The sequence below is a fragment of the Eptesicus fuscus genome, chromosome 7 (assembly GCF_027574615.1).
Source record: "Eptesicus fuscus isolate TK198812 chromosome 7, DD_ASM_mEF_20220401, whole genome shotgun sequence".
In the NCBI taxonomy this organism is placed as follows: domain Eukaryota; kingdom Metazoa; phylum Chordata; class Mammalia; order Chiroptera; family Vespertilionidae; genus Eptesicus; species Eptesicus fuscus.
Genome location: NC_072479.1, coordinates 31,876,384 through 31,898,149, shown reverse-complemented (window position 1 = coordinate 31,898,149; position 21,766 = coordinate 31,876,384). Strand labels below are relative to the sequence as shown.

The following is a 21,766-nucleotide window of genomic DNA, read 5'->3' as shown; positions in this document are numbered from 1 at the left end:
AATAGATTTAGATTATATATAATTTAACCTGACTTCAGTTTTCTAACTTGGGGGCAAAAATAATAGCTTCATTAAAAGCCTTATTTTTAAATGATTGAAGTAACTCCTAGAATACTATCATCATTTCAACTTCTTACTTAAGACTACTTTATATAAGCTTTAGGGGGGACTAAAAATTATTTCATTACATAGCTCCTGGTAATACACTCCAGCTTATTCTAAACCATGGGAGACACTAAAGTTATGTGTACACTTACTACCCCGCCCCCAAAATGCCTAAACTCTTATGTACTCTGAAATATGCATTATGTTCTCCACTCTACAAACGTTATAAAGTAAGCACAACCATTTAATTTTAGTCATTGTAGGCAGCAGTATAAAATATCCATTATCATAGCAGGACATAGCAAAGAGAGAACCTGTATCTTCACAATATTATAAATTATGTCTAAAGAAAAAAACCTACGTATGTGTAAACATACATACACATATGCACTTCACATTTAGTGAATGGGAATGAAGTTGGTTAAGTTTGAGTTCAGAACACCATCTTGCCTGCCTGTGACCTTTTCCCCTGCAAGGGGATTCCAATAATTAGGCTTTATGCTCACTTAATCATTTATGCTTGGAAAGATGTTTTTCGTGTGTTTTTGTTGTTGTAGTTAACATGTTTTTATTGATTTCAGAGAGGAAGAGAGGGGGAGAAAGAGAAACATCAATGGTGAGAGAGAATCATTGATTGGCTGCCTCCTATGTGCCCTTGACTTGGGATCAAGCCCACAACCTGGATTCCTGACCAGGAATCAAACCTTGACTCCTGGTTCTTCATAGTTCAACACTCAACCACTGAACCACACCGGCCGGGCAGAAAGATGCTTTCTTGACAGGACATGATAAACCAAATTATTTTAACATGTAAATAATGAATAAGAGTTCTACCACTATTTGCTGAAGATAGGTGTTTAGTTTTGTTTTGAACAAGAGAAAAATCGTTTTAAAACTGATTAATCTTAATTGTATACTTCTTTCCAGAATCAATGCACAGGTAAGAAAGATGCATTAAAGGAAACACATTTATTTTTCTTTTCTTCTTTTAAGATCTTTTTTATTTATTTATCTTTATTGTTGAAAGTATTACAGATGTCTCCTTTGTTTGTGAAATGAGCATGGGAGAACATATTTAGCAATGATACATCTGATAAAGGGTTAATATCCAAAATATATAAAGAATTCATACAACTTAACAAAAGGAAGACAAACTATCCAATTTAAAAATGGGCAAAGGACATAAATGGACACTCCTCCAAAGTGGTCATACAGAAAGCCAAGAGACATGAAAAAATAGTCAGTAATCATCCCAGAGATGCAAATTAAAGGGCAATGAGGTATCACCTCACATCTGTCAGAATGGCTATCATCAACAAATGACAAGTGCTGGTGAGGATGTGGAGAAAATGAAACCCTAGTACATTGCTGGTGGGAATGCAGACTGATACAGCCACTGTGGAAAACAGTATGAAGTTTCCTCAAAAAATTAAAAATGGAACTCCCATTTGACCCAGTGATCCCACTTTTTAAAATCTTTATTGTTGAAAGTATTACATATGTCCCCTTTTCCCCCCCCTTTCACTCTTCCTAGCCCTCCCCATTCTCCCACCCCAGGCCTTCACCACCCTATTGTCTGTGTCCATTGGTTATGCATATATGCATACAAGGTCTTTGGGTGATCTCTTCCCACCCACCCATCCACCCCCACCTTCCTTCTGAGATTCCACAGTCTATTCCATGCTTCTATGTCTGTGATCAATTTTGTTCATCAGTTTATTTTGTTCATTAGATTATGTACAAACACTATGCAAGACAGCAGGGTGAAATTATATCACATAAACAGTGACCTATACTACTTACATATAAAGTTGGCCCTAAATCCTGTCACAATATACTTCCTGTGCTGACTTACATTTCACCTTGTCTTACACTGAAATCTAATAGGTTCAGGAACTAAATATAAGCAACTATCTGAAAACAATACATTTTTTAAAATTCCTGCATTTTGATGAAGATTAGATAACATGAGACACATGAGAGAGAGAGACGGAAGAGAAAAGCTGCAACTAAAAGTTATCTTTTTAACAGCTCACTGGTGTTTTAATGTAATAATGTTCTTCACCTGGATGCCTACATGCAGTCCAGCTAAAAACTGATAACTTTGGTTTCTGTTTGTTCCACATTAAATCTTACAATGCTAAGTAAAAAAGCAAATGGTGATAACGTTACTGCATTGACTGCTGAAATAAATTGAATCTTATTACTTTAGACATACAGCATGAGTTCATGTTTGTACTTCAAACATGAACTCACAGGAATGTTATATTAATTAATGTTTTCTGAAATCAGACATCACAGAAAAAAACAAAATGTTCCAAAACTAGACTACTGAGCAAAAATGATAATTTTCTCGCCCTGGCTCATTTCGCTCAGTGGTTACAAGGTCAGCCTGCACACCAAAGGATCAAAGGTTCAATTCCCATTCCTCTCACATCCTTTCACCGCTCTCTCTCCCTCCCTCCCTCTCTCCATTCCTCCCTCCCTTTCACTCTCTTTCTCAATGGAAAAAACAACAACAACAAAAACAACAAAATGATTTCTTTAAAACTTTTGAACACTTTTTTAAAATTTCTAGAGGCTTCCTAAGTAAAGTAGAAAAGAAACAGCAATATCACGAATCAATACTGTTGATTAAATAGGCTGAAAGAATAATTAGAAAATATATTGCAACCCAAATCATACACTCATATTTGGAAAGGTAAACTCTCAAGTTCCAAAAGATTTTAACTTTTGGTATAATCCATTAGCAGGACATAAAAACATTTACATATTCTAATGAAGCTTTTATTCTTATTTTTAGAGTCAATACATGGAGAAGAATTTTATGGGTTATTAAAACTTTTTAAAACACCAAATGACACCACAAGGCAAGTTCACACTTTTGTATTAGTTACTGCAATAGCTATATATTTCAAAAGTTACCTCTATGACCGTTGTATGCAAGTGACCATCTGATGATCTGGTGTGTACATAATTCAATTCGTTAATAGTTAAATTTAATGAAGAAGCTAACTTACCGGTGGATCAGCCCCCTTAGAACCAGTCAGACCTCCTGTTAGGGATTCGATATCCTGAAAAGGGGAGAGGTGTTGATTGTAAAATGCTACTCAACAGCATGGAGAACTTCCCAGTCCCACAGTGTAATATTTTCTTTAAGCTACAAACTTAGGTAACTCAGCTACATTTGTTTTGTTTTTAGACCATCTTGCTATACAAATACTATATAAATAGCCTGTATCTAAAAATTTAGATTTGTTTCCAACTCTGTACAATCTGTAAAAACAAAAAATATAAATAGACGAAGTATTCCTGACTATACAAAAAAAGGCTCTAGGTGGGAGAGCAGATGTTTTGTTCTTTGAGGAGCTGAAGGAAATGCAGAAAGGAAATGAAAAAAAAAAATTAATGAAACTTCAATATAATATGTCATTTGCAAGAATACTAATCCCATGGAAAATGCTGAACTTACAGAAATGACTCAATCACCCATAGTTTATCTGTTATAAAATAGGGGTACAAGGGTAGAATAAAATAGGATTGCTTTTTCTTCCTCTTCTCCCTTTATCTTTCCTTCCCGTTCCCTTTACTAACAGGATGTGTAAGTAATTGATTTGATTCATCAACTATGTGTTTAACCTTATGTTCTGGCTAAGATTTTGTTGCAGTTCTCAGTTGGCCAGACAAGAACCAAGACTTTTAATCCAGCCCTGGACTTACACGCCTGGCCACCAGGAATGCGGAGGCTGATGGATTAGGTCTCAGAAACACCGGGATGATGCACACCCGAACACCCCTTGACCGGTTTCAGAACGCTGGCCATCCTGTTCTGAGGACAGTAACGAAGACATTCATCAAGACCCAGGACCCCCACAGGGACTCAAATTTCAGATCACCAGAACCCCCCTCTACACTCCTTACCCATACTCTCTTCCCCTGATTCCCCTATAAAAGGTTATTCCTAACAAGCTTAAGGGGAAGGTGGATGCTAGGGTTTTCACCCATCACCTTCCCAGAATTCCAGCATCTGATATTAAGCGCATTTATAATCTAATCCCTGTCTCTGCATGTTGGCTGGATAGTGACGGGTAGTAGCATGAGCACTGGACTCCGGTTTCATACATAGATGAAACTATAAACAGATACGGATAGATTAGCTATTCTTTTACAAGGATCATTTCTAATCTTGAATCAGTAACCACAGCGGATCATGCCTGCGTAGACTGATTGTCAGAGGTATTGCCAGTGGAGAACTGAGTGATGCTGTGACACACTGGACAGCATGCATAGTGCAGGGACAAGCAGAGCTCCGCCTGGTCATTGCAGGGCTTTGGTTCCAGGTTTTCTAATCACACGACTTTGCCAAAAGAAGCTAAACGTCCACGGTTTTAAGTAAAATCTTTCAGGATGTTAATGTTTGCAAGTGTTTTAATTTTAAAATCATGGTCCCACACCTCCAAAATGAAAAAGAAAACAAACAAAAACTGTCTGCTCAAAGGCTGTCAGTTAGGAGTTGGGGTTATCTTGAAAAGTTACACTATTTGCTAAAAACTTTCTTTCCTGTGATCCTGGTCACTTCTTACATGTTTGCATCTCGTACATACAGGGTTGAGGAACCTGGGTGAATATTGTTGTATTAAAAATATCAAATGAAAGATAATTGAATAAAGATAGAAAGAAGAAAATAGATACCTATGATCAGAGAAACAGCCAACACCTTGATATCATGAAGATTTATGTTACTAGTTCATTGGGACTTAATCACAACATTTCCCTGATTATCTCAAAAAAATGGGGAATCTTAACAAATATGGGGCTCAAATGAACATGTGAAGAAAACACTGAAGGCAGGGGAGAAGGAAGGGATGGTGCAACGCAAGTTTCCATCTGGAGGAGCTGATTTTAAATGGGAACTCAGTGGGTGATGAATTTCTACATGCATATTTTATTAGGGCCATAAATGACAAGAAAATCACAAGGGATGCTAGCCAAAAAAATTAAGTTGTCTTCTCAGTAATGGATATATTGTATATAATATGTTTTCCTATCCAGCATTCCTTTGGGGAACCCTCCTGCTCCCTGACTCTAGGTCCATAAAAAGGCTTATAAAAATTGCTTCAAATGTTATAGGAGCCTGCCAGAGAATTAAGGCAATTTAGGTTCTGGAAGGTATAATGGTATAGTCTAAGTCCTCAATTTTATTGTTTGAGAGATGTTTGATACTAAATGTTCTCCCTGCCTTCAAATTTTAGATTGTTTCTGGCTCTCAAAACCTAAAAGATCCTAATTAATACTCCTGCATTGTTCTATTTTTAAAATGTTCCCCCTCTCCATCCTGTTAAAATTCTTTATTCCAATACCATGCACACTATAAACAACCAAATCACCTATATTATTAGATCTTGCATGTTCTTTAACATTTCTATTAAGTCACCTGTAAATTATGACCTTAAAAGTAAAGTATAAAACATATTCATAAGTTGCCAAACAAAATTAATATTCCTTATGAATCCAAAGATAACATAATTTTAAAAAATGTTTCAGCGTTTTAAGGGATGAACTGAGAAGATTTGGTAGTAAAATGGCTAAACTATTAGATTAACAGAAAAACACACAACCCATTTTCTTGTTATGACCATGACTAAAAAAAAGTTCCAAATTCTATTCCTATGAAAGGTTTATTGAGTACATTTACAATGAAAGAATATTATGTTAAGTACATTTTGAGTTAATACCTTTTGTTCTTCATAGAAAGGCATATAACTTAAATTAATAGTAGAATTGCTAATGGTATTACCAGGGATAATAGAGAAATTGATTCAGTTTTCAAAAGTATTTTATTAATTTGATGCATTTTGTCCTAGTGTTAAAAGTTCCATCACAAATTTCTTGCTATCATAGATAAACTGGGAAATTTTTCAGGTTTCGCAAATCTTAAGCTTTTCATGATAGTCATGGTCCTGAGAAAAATAAAGCAAAGGAGAATTTAGAAAATAAATAAAATGCATTGACATTTATGGTTTTTAACATGTTGAATTAAAGCAAACTCTGAACTCATGGCTGTAAATGAACATCATGGCTGTAAACAGAGTATAGATGTACATTTTTATTCCATTCACTTGTTTAATTGAAAAACTTTTTTGAGCTTATGTTCTACTTTGAGCATAAGTTGGAAAAGAGTGTCCTACTTGGACAGACACCCCTGTTAAGCATGTTTCATCTCTCAATAAAAAAAAAAAAATTCAGGTATGAATGAGCATAAGTGTGCATTAATGCTTTTCTTGTGGTAAAATTAATAGGTTAATTAATTATTTTGAGATGCTCTGAACATAATTAAAAGTGAGTATATCTTTTTTATGGTTATTAAATATTTTACCTACAAAATATAACTGAAACCCTTGACAAATGTATCTATCTTGTTTAGATAGATTTTTTTTAAGTTTTTTAAATCTATTTTTATATAGATAGCAACCAAAGGGGATATCAAAAAGTAAATACATTGATATCCTAGAAAACTTTTAAACTAACTACTGTAGTAATATTTGTTTGATTAAAAAATTTTAAAACAAACTTTGATTTTTTACTGTTACAGAATTTATTAACTCTATTATACTTCATGCTTTAGATTTAATAGCTAATAAACTAGCTACCACTTACTGAACATTTACATTCCAGGCACTCTCTTTAAATGCTTTATACACATTATAAACAGCCTTATAAGGTGGTTATAGCAGCCTCATAAGTGTGGATTAAAAGGGCCCACATGCTAACCTGACAAGCTCAGGGAGGGCCTTGCAAACTCAGAGACATAAAGTAACCACAAAGGATGGTCTGAAATTAAAAGTTTCTTAATTAAAAGCCGTCTATGGTAGGTAGTCATATTCTAGGCTGGTACCTTCCCTGACAAAGATCAACCTTGACTTTAACTGAGCCTATTGTCCTTTTTTGCATCTACTATAATATACCTTTGGAATGTCAGGGTAACTTCCCTTTTTCTGGACCTTTCAAGGCACAACCAATGCACTGGGGCAGAAATCACAAATTCCCTCATTGTTAATGTTACCTGCTATTGTTATTGTGTTAAGTGTTGACTGTTAACTATCCTGTACCCACCTATGTAAAAGAAGCACGCGTCTATCATTTTACTTTTTATTCAATCCCAGAGGTTTCCACCCCCTTTGTTTTTTTTCCCACCTCCCTAATCTATCACCAATGGATTTCATGTAACCCACTTACATCTCTTCTTTTGATTGTAATATATAAAATAAGGTGCAAAACTGCCATTCCCAGGAGCCTTATCTCAATTCCTTCTGAGTCTGTTTCCCAGCAATTGTCAACAGTTTGGTTCAAATAACCTCAAACAAATTCTTCACAGGTTTGAATGTTTCTTATATTAACACCAGAGGCCTGATGCACAAAGATTTGTGCAAGAACGGGCCTTTCTTCCCCTGGCTGCCAGCACTGCCTTCGCTCTGGCTGGAGCCACCTTTCCTCCTTCCCACGCTGCCCAGAGGCCTGGAGCGGCTGGGGCAGTGCAGAACGCCATGGTGAAGACACAAGCATCCCGCCCTGCCCCCAGCTGCTTGGCGCCTGTGTATGTAAATTAACCCACCATCTTTGTTGGGTTAATTTGCATACTCACTCCTGATTGGCTGGTGAGCGTTGCGAAGGTACGGTCAATTTGCATCTTACTCTTTTATTAGTGTAGATAAGTTAGTTCTTTCTTTTCTCACTTAACAGGTTAATAATTTTTTTTTTTCAATATTTTTATTTAGGTATTATATGTGTACATATCTTACTATTTCCCCCCCACCCCACACCCACACATGCCCTCCCCCCCAGAGTTTTGCGTCCATTGTTTATGCTTATATGCATGCATACAAGTCCTTCGTTTGATTTCATAACTCCCCCACCTTTCCCAAACTTTCCCCCTGTAATTTGAAAGTCTGTTTGATGCTTTACTGTCTCTGTATCTATCTTTTTGTTCACCACTTTATAATGTTCTTTACTATCCCTAAATGAGTGAGATCATGTGGTATTGATCTTTCATTGACTGGCTTATTTCACTTAGCATAATGTTCTCCAATTCCATCCAGGTTGCTGCAAATGATGAGAATTCCTTCTTTTTTATGGCAGCATAGTATTCCATTGTGTAGATGTACCACAGTTTTCCGATCCAGTCATCTGCTGATGGGCACCTAGGCTGTTTCCAAATCTTAGCTATTGTAAATTGTGCTGCTATGAACATAGTGGTGCATATATCCTTTCTGATTGGTGTTTCTAGTTTCTTCGGATATATTCCCAGGAGTGGGATTACTGGGTCAAATGGGAGTTCCATTTTCAGTTTTTTGAGGAAACTCCATACTGTTCTCCACAGTGGCTGCACCAGTCTGCATTCCCACCAGCAGTGCACGAGGGTTCCTTTTTCTCCGCATCCTCGCCAACACTTGTTGTTTGTTGATTTGTTGATGATAGCCATTCTGACAGGTGTGAGATGGTACCTCATTGTTGTTTTGATTTGCATCTCTCGGATAATAAGTGACTTTGAACATGTTTTCATGTGTCTCTTGGCCTTTCTTCTGTCTTCTTTTGAAAATATTCTGTTTAGGTCTGTTGCCCATTTTTTTATTGGATCATTTATCTTCCTCTTATTAAGTTGCATAAGCTGCCTGTAGATGTTGGAGATTAAACCTTTATCAGTGATAGCATTTGCAAATATGTTTTCCCATGCAGTGGGCTTTCTTGTTGTTTTGTTGATGGTTTCTTTTGCTGTAAAAAACAGGTTAATAATTTATATAATTTACCTAGTATCACACAGCTATTTGCATAACGCCCAACCTGTGTTTTTAATACTAGTTGTAAAGGAACAGCTTCACCCTGGCATCCTGGTGACTTTGCACATATCCACAAAGGCAAGGCTATACCATAGGCTGATGGAATCCCCTGTGAGCCACCCAATAACATAACAAGGTAGATGGTCTTATGAAGAGCCTCCACATGGCTGTTTATCATTCTCCTCCCTGGCACCAAGGAGGCATGGTACTGTCCACCTCACTTTTCTCCAAACCAGATCCATCTGCAGTCTATAAAACTGCCTGGGTGCAATATGGAATTAGCTCTTGCCAACAGAGCAACTCCCCTGCTCATATTATTTACCATCTGACCCATCCAATTCAGAGTAGTGCTGTGGAACTAGGGACCAGGGCCAGAATTAGAGTGAGGCAAGTGATGTGCTGAAGGTGTAAAATTTAAGGAGGCACTCATTCTAAGTGGCATACAAGTGCTGACCCTGCACTTGCAGGACCCTGAGATTTAGTATCTCCTTAAACGTTGTGCCCTAGTAACCTCATTATTAGAGTCCTGCAAGAACAGGTTTGGCAATTATACAATACTGGAAGTGAGGGACTCCTTAAACTTTGTGCCCTAAGTCCTTTACTTGGCTCACCCTTGTCCTAGCTCTTCTAAGGACATGGAGAGCTGATGCCACCATGACTTTGTTTATGCTGTATATGCAATAAAATATTTAAAAATCTATTTGGACTCGTTGTCTCCTTTATAGAAGTCAAATTTATAGAAGTGTGAGAAGACAACCTGGTACTTGCCTGCATGCTCACAGACGGCTTGCTGCTTAATACCAGTAAAATATAGCCTCTGCTATATGGCTTGTTATCAGCTGCACAGAAAAAAACAACAATAAACAAACTAGGACCTATCAATTATATAATCAACTTTATTTCTTGAAAATAAATTTCAGGTAATGAAAGTTTCACTTCTCTCTCCAAGGTGTCAAATACCTAAGTGAGATTGTTAGCCAGGCTTTGACACAAACTGTGTAGAGTCCATCTCTTTTATTATTGGACAGCTCTGTTCCTGGGATGGAAACCTGGTAATCCAAGGCTGACCTGTGAATCAGAAGTCTTAAAGCTTTGGAAGGTTGACCCACAGATGGAGTGAGGCAATCAGTGTCAGGGCTACAAGTAGAGTGAGATTTGAGGGCATCCTGGAGCCTGGGTAACAAACACCTCAGCACAGGTTTAAAATAAACTCCACATTATGCTGAACTGATGCTGTTGGTTTTCCATCCGCACTCCCTCCCTATGATCCGTGCACCAATAGTTAACATATTTTTCCCTTGACAGACAATTTGAATGATGGCGCTATGGGGATTAATCATGTGGTTTTCAGGGCAAGTCATTAAGTTTAGATGTAAGTCCTGCTTCCTCTGTGTAGAGGCGGGAAGAGGATATTGGAATTTGAGGTCTCTTTCAAGGCTATTGCTGGATCCTTATTTTTATTTCTGAAGAGTTATGGTCAAGAAAAAATGTTAAAATAGTTTGGATGTCAAATACATTAAAAAATTATGAAAATAAGATTATAAATAGTCAATTGAATCTGACATTGCACATGCCACAAGACCCAGAACATCTTTACTATAAACCTGATAGTCAATTTAAACTTTATATCAAGTTTTCAAGCATTACTCTTCAAAAAAAAATAACTTTATATAATATGAAGATACTTGAAGCATAGCAATATTGTTACCAACTAGCAGTATTTTAAAATTTGACTTATGCATATTTATAATTTGGGACTATTTTAGAAATTCTTTGGAGGAAAGTGATTATATTTCAATACAGACTGCATTTTAGTGCATTAGACATTCTATGAAAGTGTATCAGTACATTGTATAAAATAGTAAAATATCAATCATTTTTATTAAATGTTGTTTTCAAAATTTGTTTCAAAGCCTTTAAAATTATTTGATGAGGTTTTATGTTTGTAGAGAAATTTTCACAATTCATATACTCAAAATATCAAAATTAAGCATTTCTCTCATCCCTTTTGTCGAAAAATTCCTGAAACTATTCCTCATTTCCCATTTCTCTTGAAGCAGGTTGCTGTCCCCACTACATCATTGCAACCTGTTTTATCAAGGTTGCCAATGCTACCAAGTTGACTGAATCAATTGTCACTGCATCATTATTATTTTCCTTGATCCCTAAGCCACATTTGACACAGTGGGCCACTCCATCCTCCTTGAAATACTTTTTTCTCTTGGTTTCAATTTAGTTTCACCCTCTATATCAATTTATTAAATACCATGTATGTTGATGAATTGTGAATTCATTTCAGCCTTAACTTCTGTGAGATCCACAATGCCTACTCCAATCTTCACTTGCAAAATCAAACTTGATTTCCACCTGAACATCTCCTCCAAATTAGGTTCTTGTCCCATTGCTGTCCATCTTGACATTATCACTCACCTAGTTTCTCAGGTCCAAATTCATCAGCAAATCCTGCCAATTTTATCTCTAAAGTATGCCTTGAATTTGACTATTTCTTACCACCTATATTCACATCATCCTAATCCCTTGTGATTTCAGAGAGGAATCAGGGAGAGGGAGAAGGATATGGAAACATCATTGATGAGAGAGAAGCATTGATTGGTTGCCTCCTACACATCTCCTACTGGGGATTGAGCCCACAACCCAGGCATATGCCCCAACCAGAACTTGAACCTCAACCTCTTGGTTCATAGATCCACGTTTAACTACTGAACCACACCAGCCATGCCCCATTATTCTTAAAATAAAATACAAGCTTATTACAATGTCTAGCAATGCCCTTTGGTGATCTGGTGTTGGCCATAACATTGATTTCTTTTTCACTATTAACCCCCTCACTTCATGCCACCAGTATCACTGGCCGCATTGCTGTTTCACAAACAGTCCAAATATGGCTCCTATTTCAGGGCCTTTGCACATATTTTTCCTGCTGTTTAGGATGCTTATTCCTTAGACAGCCTTCTAGTTAACTCACTTCATTCAGATCTCTAAGTTTAAGTATCAAAATCTCAGACAAATTTTCCCTAACGAGCTGTCTAAATCAGTGAAGGTTTCACGCAGAAATAAATTGCACTCAAAAAACACTATAAAAGAAGGTTTAATAAAAGTATATTTTATAGAAGTATGGATGGCTTAGTGAATTGAGAAGAAAGTTGAGGTCCATGGGCTAGCAACAGCAGGAGATCATAACCACCCTTAAGCCCAAAGAAGTAATAAGGCAAAAGAACAATATTGTGAGGAGTCCAGCACAGGGGAAACAACAGCCTCTAGAACAGCTTGTCACATAGTGAAAGTTCAATAAATACTTTTTGAATGAATGAATGAATGAATGAATGAAGCACATAATACCATTTTTATACATAAAAAAGCTGAGAAGGCTCAGATTATGTAAATGATTAAGTATTTCTCATTTTTGTATAAATGTATCATTTTGAAAGTATGGCTCAAGGCTATAGTGTCTGCACAACAAATCTTTATAGAATGCCTGAATGAACAAAGTAATGAATGACTTGCCCAGGATCACATAGCTGGGGAATGCTGGAAAAAGACTTTAAAATCCCAAGTGGTCTAACCTCAAGCCCAGTGTGCTTTCTATTTCATTACTAGCGTTCCCGTTGCAGGAAAAATCCTGCAATAGGATTTCCTGCTGCACTCTACCCCGCCTCCCCTCCGCCCTTGTCACCCGCCCCGCCTTCTCCACCAGCCCACCTGCTTTCCCCTTCTACCCGGCCCTGACTTCGCTCCTCCCTTCTCCTCCCCGCCCCTCCCGGCTTGCTTGCTTCTTCGAAGCTTTACTCCCTTCTGCAGCTCTTGGCTTCTTTCGATGCTGTCTTGATATGCAAATTAGCCGCCATCTTTGTTGGGGTAATTTGCATACTCGTCCTGATTGGCTGGTGGGTGTGGCTTGGCTGGTGGGCGTGGCTTAGGTGTAGCAAAGGTGCGGTCAATTTGCATATTTGTCTATTATTAGATTAGATGATTCACTAATGAGATATCCTCCTAAAGGAAAATGCACTCAACTCTGTATCGTCTCCTTTTGAGGAAATACATTTTACATATCCCAGGATTTCCAGTTCATAAGAAGGAAAATGTACAAAATAATTCAATAGGCAATAAACAATACATTAAATTTATTTTCTGCCAAAATGCTATTATTACTACAGATTAAAGACCTGATACCTTAATCATTATACAATGAATAAATCAATGATTAAAAACTTTGTGCTTAGTATTGATAAAGAGTTCAAATATATTAAACTAAAGGTCACTACTTTATTTTTATGTAACATCTCATGTAAGTAGTTTCACAGCACTGGGAATGAGTAACAGTCAGAAGACAATATTTTTTTTTAATCATTCAGTTTTTTTCACACATTGCTTAATAGAAACTGTCTTTCATCACAGCTCCTTGAGGCAAGCATCCAAATAATAAAACTGAGTTTGCTGGTGAGGCATCTTTCTACTCCACCAGATTTAAGCTGCTCGTGTTGCCTTGGCGACTTTACAGGGAGGCAGGGAAATAGGAGGAAGCACACACAACCAATTTTGGAAATCATCTTTCCTATGGAAGCCAGAAGGAGTCCTATTTAGTCATTAGGTTTTTAAAAAAAAAAAAAATGACTAGACTTTTACTTTGAGCATATTCCAACCCAAATCTGAATTTTCCTTGAACCACATAATTAATGCCTTCAAAAAAAAGAATGATTGAGCCTCTGTTGTGACTGAGGCACTGCTGGACAGCGAGAACATGATGATGAGTAAGTCAAGGTCACAGCTTTCAAAGGGTTCAGAGTTTAGTACAGACTCAGAATGGCGAAGACAATTTAGTCAACAAGCATATACTGAATACATAGTAAGTGCAAGTTGCCACACCCGATCTGGTGCATGGAATCCAGACTTTATGACATGCTCTCTGACTTCAGGGATCTTTTATCTAAGAGTATGTCCATCTGCAGAACAACATGAGGAAGAATTTTGAGAAATAAGTGTTAACATTATAACAGGGGTTGCGAGGGGTACATTTTATAGAGTGAAACCACGTTTGAGTATTTCAAGTTGCCAGACTTTTACTTCATTTTTGAATGCATATTGGGTAAGTTTGTCCTATGAACTTGGCTGGGTAACATAATAACGAACATTTATTTAGGATTTACTGTACTAGTCATCACACTGAGCTCTACTGCCTCATTAAATAGCATCCTAGCTCTTTTACCTGGTATTATTCTCACCATTTTCAAGATGTGAAACTGAATCTTTAAGAGTTCAAATAATTTGACCAAGATCATACAGTTAATAGGTGTTCAAATGTAGACAGGCTGACTCCACAGCCAATCATTTTTAACAATTGTGCTCTCTTGCATAAGTTGAGGTATATAAAAGGGGGGATTTCTTGGCATGCCATATAGCGACTTGAGAGAAAACGTACTCATTTAATATTTGTATATGAATGAAATTGCAATGGTATTTTTAAGACACAGATTTTTTCTCATAGAAAAGAAAATATCCTTGTTTGATCTATGGATATGAGAGTTAACACTATCGGATTTAGCAAAAAAGTAAAATTCCAAAGATTTTTTGCTATATATTTCTAATTTCTAAATATTCACCTCAAATCCAAACCTAAACAGACAATCTAATATGTATCAAAGACACAATTGTGTCAGTGAACCATGGAATAGGGTTGTCTGAAGAAAGTGCCAGATTTAAGGCTTAATTTTATTTCCAGAGAGTGTTCTCTTTGAAGCACTTTCCTTTATGAAATTTTTGAACTGCTTTTATCTTGTCTATTTTCTTCCATGACTGTTTTGTCCCATATGGCTGATAAAGGCAACTTTTTGCTAAATCCTGACTTAGTCTCATTCAGTTCCTCCTTGCCAACTTTTACACATCAATGTTTTTTTATTATCTCAAACTCCATATATCCAAATCAGACATCAGCTCCTCTCCTCTGCCATTCTATGGTCAACTGTTCCCATTTGATTTCGTCCTCCAACACTTTTCCCTGTTGGTATTTACCTTAGAAATATCTACTCAGCCTATCTATTTTTTTTTTCAATAACCACTGCATTCACTGCCTTAGTTCAAAGCCTCTTTATTTTTCCCCATCCCTCCCCCGTTTTCTCCAAAATAATGTCTTTTGTGAGTTATTTTTTGAGTTGTTTTTTCCACTCTCACCCCTAAACTGGGGGACAGTAGCATCAGTGTCACTGGAAACATAGAAATGCATATATATATATATCATTGGTTTTGGGTGTATTGCTTAGTGGTTAGGCAGTTAGACAATGATATACTTTCCCCGATATTTGCTTATTCTAGAAACTGTTTAACAAGTCCTTCAAGAAGAGTCTGATGTAGGTTGAAATTTGAGAACCACTGCTCCAGAATGTTGTATTTCAAATGCAAATATGTATAGGTTACTTCTTAATAAGGTCCTCATTCTTCTTAGGAAGAAAAAAATAGCAAGGTCTTTCATTATAAAGTTCTCAACTACTTTTCTCATTTCACCCTTAACACCTCCTAAAAGAGATATTATACTCCTATCAGAATATACTCTATACCTCCTCTTTGTGTTTTTTGTTTGTTTTTGTTTTAGTATTTATGCTTTTGCACCACAGCTCCCTCTGCCTAGAAAGTCACCTCTCTCCTCTGGATACATCTTCTTCACCCTTTGAGACCTATCCCCAGGCTTTACCACCTCTTAGGAGACTTTCTTGAGTCCCCAGGTAAGGGTAATTTTTCTACTTACTGTTACTTCCACAGCATCTTGAACATAACTCTATCATGACTCTTAGTCCACCATTTTATAATTTTCATTTTACTCATTCATCTTTCCCAAGCACTTAAGGGTTAAATAACTCATTGATGCACTTATCATCTCTGTATCCTCAGAAGTTATCACAAAGAATGACCAAAAATAGTTAAAGGAATTAAATAAATCAATGTTGAATTTAGCTACCCCTGAAATCCTTCTACAGGGAAAGAATGAACTGATTTGGCTGACATTGGTACTTGGGACCACTTTGAAATGTGTGATATTCTATATGAACAGATTTGAATTATGTTTATATATTGGTTTTGTTATTGTAAACCAGCCATTGAGAAGCTGATTATCTTTGAGTTTACTGTAGAAATTGAAATTCTGAATGGCAAGACAACTGGTCATATATTTTCAAAATAACATAAGCACTGTCCCAAGAGACCCTGCCAGAGGGGTAGCTAGCAGCACTTCAATTCTGCTCAAACCTGTAAGATGCAACACATGCAAGAAAAAATATCATATAGATCAAGAGAACAGGACCAAGCCTGGCCTCACTAGTTATTAACTGTGTGACCTTGGGCAATTTTGTTCTTCATATAGAATAAGTTAATCTATGTCCTTAGTAGGTACTAGGAGGATCTTGGGAGGATCTTAGAATATTATGAAAGTACATGGAAAGCTACTACTGATAACATAGTAAATTTTAAATTAATATTAGCTATTATTATCCATGGAATCATGCACTGGCAGAAATTGGATTACATACGAATAAAATTAAGATAGGTTATGGGCACATATTATAGGATATGTGTTTAAACATACATGCATTAGAATGCATGTACATAAGTCCCAGATATAGATAAAGTTTGGCTATAATCCCCATTAGATTTCTGTGTTTTGCCTGAAAGGCAAGAGATCCTGTTTTGTATTTTACCTCCTCAATTAGCCCTATAATTTTTATGTATTTCTATGACATTGCTATAAGTTTTACACTGTCATTTAAAAATATATCATTTTTATTATTTCTTCTAAAAATTGAGCAATTGTTTTGCTCTAGAGTAAGAATTATTTATTGGATAAAATCCATACCAGGAACCTATAACATTTTATTCCTCTTTTATTGAGTATCTGGCATCACCTGGTTATGGACCATGGTGGACAGCTTTGAACCTGTTTGAAATGTGCTCTAGCAACTGAGAGGAAGCATCTAACACTTAAAAGAGAATATCAGTGTGTGAACGGAAGGAGCCACATGCTAACCTGACAAGCTCAGGGGAGGCCTGCGTGCAGTCTTGCAAACTCAGAGACCTGAAATAACCACAAAGGATGGTTTGAAAATTAAATATTTAACTACAAACAGGTTATAGTGGGTAGTCATGTCCTAGTCCGATATCTTCCCTGACAAAGATCAACTTAGATCTTCCTTACTGAGCCCATTTGCCTTTTTGCCTCTAAGATAACATATCTGTGAGATGTCTGGGTAACTTGTAACTTCCTTCTTTTGCTGGAGCCCCTGGGGCACAACCAAATGTGGTGGGCGCCAGGACAGATACTTCAAATTCCTTCATTATCATGTTAATTGTTCCTGTACCCACCTAAGTATGTGTCCATCATTTTGCTTTTTATCCAATCCCAGGGGTTTCCCACCGTTTGACTTTAACCCACCTCCTTAATCCGTCACCAATGAATTTCATGTAGCCGACCTATGTCCCTCCTTTGATGGCAATGTATAAATACAGATGTAACCCAACATTTCTTCGGAGCATTATCTCAATTCATTGAGGTTCTGCTTCCCGGCATATGTCGACATTTTGGCTCAAATAAACTCACTAAAATTCTTTACAGGTTTCAATGGTTTTTTTTCGTTAACAAGTGTATAACCCTAGATACACATAATTTATGGGAGTTTTATCTATCAGCCTTTGTTGGTTGAGAGTCAGAGAGGCTTAATTACTATGATCTTAGTTTACAATGAAATCTCCAATTAATTAATAATGCTTGATCTTTCCCTTTTTAACACAAAACACAAGTATATAATAAGGAAAAAAATACAATACCCTAGCCTTCTTTTAAAAATCAGGTTTTATTTCTGAGTCATTAAATAATAACTTAAAATAGTCACTTGGTTAAAAAAAATAAATAAGATTAACACTGGCCAGCTGCTCAGTGGTTAGAGCGTCTGCCTGCTCACTGAAGGGTTCAATTCCCAGTCAAGGGCGCTTACCTAGTGAAAGGAATTTTAGAGACAGGAAAGGCAGTCCATGGGGGAGGAAGACATAGATAACAGGTGGAGATAGCTCCAAGCCAGATTGCTTATTTTACATTCACAGAGGACAGAGGAATGTTACAAGATAAGGGGGAGAAGAAGAGGGAGGCACCCAGGTGAGCTTTGAAACTTTGGAACTGATACCCTATAAGGACAGAGGAGGCAATTAGGAGAGCACAGGGAACACAAATTAAGGAAGGGTCCAATTAGAAAGCAACATGTTCAGACAAAGAAGCTACCAGCATATACAAAGCCTAAGACAAAGGGATTGAAGGACTGCTCTTTTCCCATTTTAGAGGAAGAGAGAGGCTTTCTGCATTTGGAGACCCCTCCTCAGTGGGTTCCCCTTTAGGGACCTCTTCCCAGGGGGAGTTTGTATACACTTACAATAATCTTCCACATTTTTACTAAAAAAGCCTTTTGATTTGCGAATTTTATTCCTCAAACTTCGCAGGACAAGAACCCACAAGGAGAGTCAGCTCGCCAAATTCCCATCTCAATAGGTTGTAGGTTTGATCCAGGGCCCGGTTGGGTGCATACAGGCAGCAACCAACTGATGTGTCTCTCTCACATCAATGTTTCTTTCTCTCTCCCTGTCCCTCCCTCTTCCACTCTCTCCAAAAATCAGTGGGAAAAAATATCTTCACGTGAAGATTAACAAAAAAAATAAAGGAGATTTTCCTAATGTGATATTTTAATAGGAGAATAAAATATGTCTGTCTTTTCCAACTGTTATTATCTGCAATTCCACTGAATATTATACCTTAAGGCCATTTATCATTTTGCTTTATAAATAAATGAAAGGAAGAATTGCTTTGAAAACAAAAACAGGGCAAATAACATATATTTATATATTTATATATGATATTTCTAATAAGTATTATTTATCTAGCTCTTACTAGATTTTAGGTATTAGGCCAATTCACATAAATATATTTATTTATTTATATTTAAATTTATCTTTATTGTTGAAAGTATTACAGATGTCTATAATACTTGATCCCCTCCATATTGCAACTGCCCCTCCCCCCCTTCACCGCACTATTTTCTGTGTCCATGGGTTATGTATATATGCATATAAGTTCTGCAATGAATCTCTTACTTTCTAATGTAGTCATGAGAAGGTGGTAAAAAACAAACAAACAGATAAAATATTTTCAATTCATTAACTTTACACTTTCAGAAAAATTTGGTATGAGATTTTTCACCTAAATATTAAGTATTTCATGTCCATACCTTCATTTTAGAAATACCAGCCCTGCAGGAATCAGATGGAGCTGGGGGAAGAGATGGGAACTAGAAAACAACAGCAATTAGTAGCACTATCTAAAAACAGATTTGCAAAAATTTCAGAAAGAAGTCTAACTTTAATGTAAGTGATGTGCAGACTAATTCCCTTTGCATTGCTTTTTTCTTAGGAGGAAAATTTACCACATTTAAAACCACAGAAAGTATGTTTAAAATTCATTTCCTATTTCTTCTGTTATTTAAATGATTAATGAAGATTATAATGGTAACCAGAAATAGCAATAAGACATAATTTCTCTATTTTTCTTCTGGGCAGTTCCATTTGAATTTATGCTACCAGGATTCTGATATGAATCAATGCAATATCAACATCACATTCTCAAAATACTACTAAATGAAAGGAAATGAAACTGACTAAAACATATAATAAAATGTACCAATATTATGCCACTAAACTAATTGAGACTATAGCATAATTCGAGAATCTTCCAAACTAGAAATTTAGTCAATGGCAGAATGTTCAATAGTTCATATATGTTGTATAAACAGTCTTGCTTTATTTTATTCATCTGATTAAGTTTCTAAGAAATCATCCAAATCTCTATTTATGCATTCATTGTTTGACTCTTGCATATTCCCTGACCAGGGATTGAACCCACAACCTTGGCATATCAGGATGGTGCTCTAACCAACTGAGTTACAGTTACTTTTCAATAGTAGGGCAGCAGTTACTATTTAATAGTAGACTAGTTTTATTCCTTTGCCTCTAGCATCCCCAAAACTAAATTGTGAATTCTGAATGAATAATACAGTAGCTATATATAACCCAATATTGAAACTAGAAACTTTCTCTAATTTAGCTTGGCCCAAAGGTCAAAAACTAAGCTATGGTGACAAGTATCCCCACATTCTCAAGCAAGGAGCTACACAAGACCATGCTAAAATCTTACCTAATAATAGACAACCATGTAAATTGACCGTACCTCCGCTATGCCACCAGCCAATCAGGAGTGATATGCAAATTAACCCAACAAAGATGGTGGTTAATTTGCATACACAGGTGCCAAGTGACAGGGGCGGGATGCTTGTGTTGTCACCATGGCGAATACGCAGGCGTTCTGCCCTACCCCCAGTCTCTCAGGGCCTCTGGGCAGTGTGGGAAGGCGGGGCTAGAGTGGAAAGAGGTGGCTCCCGGAGTGGAAAGAGGCAGCTCCAGGGCCTGAGCGGAAAGGGGTTGGGCTGGAGTGGAAAGGCGGTGCTGGCAGCCAAGGAAAGGAAAGCCCATTCTAGAACCAATCTTTGTGCATCAAGCTTCTAGTACTATATGAAAGGTTCTGGAAGAAATAATAAGAATCTTTTCTTATTGGTATATTGGGTAAGAAATATCCTAATATATGTAAAAACCTAGGGTCCGTAACGACCAAAGGCTCAACTGAACACCAGAAGTCAGTCCTGCAGTCAGTGCTGGATTGCCATGGTGACCCAGCACTGACTGCCGAGGGGGCTGCAGATCAGGCCCGGAGAGAGGCTTGGAGAGAGAAGCAGGGTCTGATCCTTAGCCTCTATGGCAGCTGTTGATCAGCCCTTGCCTCTCTCTTTCTCTCCGGGCCTGGCCAGCAGCTGTGCCTCTCTTTCTCTCCGGGCCTCCACGGGGGCTGCTGATCAGGCCCCACTTCTCTGATCAGGCCCCGCCTCTCTGATCAGGCCCAGAGATAGGCCCGGTGATGCTGACTGGAATAGAAACCAACCAATCAGAACCAAATGTGGGTGAACTGTGAGGAGCCAATGGCTGCCGAGGAGGTGGAGCTTTTGATGCTGACTGGCATAGAAACCAACCAATCAAAACCAAATCTGGGTGAACTATGAGGAGCCAATGGCTACCTAACAGGCGGGGCCTTTGACGCTGACTGGCATAGAAACTGACCAATCAGAATAAAATCTGGGTGAACTGCAAAGGCAGAACCTAAGGTGGGTGCTGAAGAGGGCTTTTAAGGACAACAGTTGTTTGGTGTAAGGTGTAAGAAAGCAGTTCAATTTTTTATTGATCAGTTTGGCAGTATAGTGCATATGGTTGTGTGTGTGTGAGTACATTCCACATTTTCTTTACCCTGTCATCCATTTGAGTCTTACCTATATCTCAGCTGCTATGAATGGTGCTGCAATAAACATAGAAATGCTAATACCTGTTTGAGATCCTGATTTTAATTCTTATAAATAAATACCCAGAAGTGGAATTGCTGGACAATATGGTACATCTATTTTTAATTTTTTTGAGCAATCGCCATGTTGTTTTCCATAGAGGTTCCAGCATTTTGCATTCCCATCAACAGTGAATCAGGATTCCAATTTCTTCATATCTTCACCAACAATTGTTGTCTTCTTTATGTCATTGCTTTTCAGGATGTTTGGCATCTTCAGACCTGGTCTGAAATTACAATTTGCCAAAGCCTGTGCCTGTTTCTTACTGCCTAATCTCAAAAAACTAAAAAACTCTCTCTCTCTCTCTCTCTCTCTCTCTCTCTCTCTCTCTCTCTCTCTCTCTCT

General features: G+C 37.3%; 1 protein-coding gene across 3 annotated transcripts in view; it reads right to left on the bottom strand.

Moving 5' to 3' along the window:
• The window catches only part of PPFIA2 (PTPRF interacting protein alpha 2), a 476,100-nt gene that overhangs the window by 383,279 nt on the left and 71,055 nt on the right, over window positions 1–21,766 (bottom strand). For all 3 annotated transcript variants that reach the window (XM_008143799.3, XM_008143801.3, XM_054718820.1), the window contains exon 2: window positions 3,126–3,179. In XM_008143799.3, the coding sequence (XP_008142021.1) occupies window positions 3,126–3,179 (54 nt within the window). The remainder of the gene's footprint in view (window positions 1–3,125; window positions 3,180–21,766) is intronic.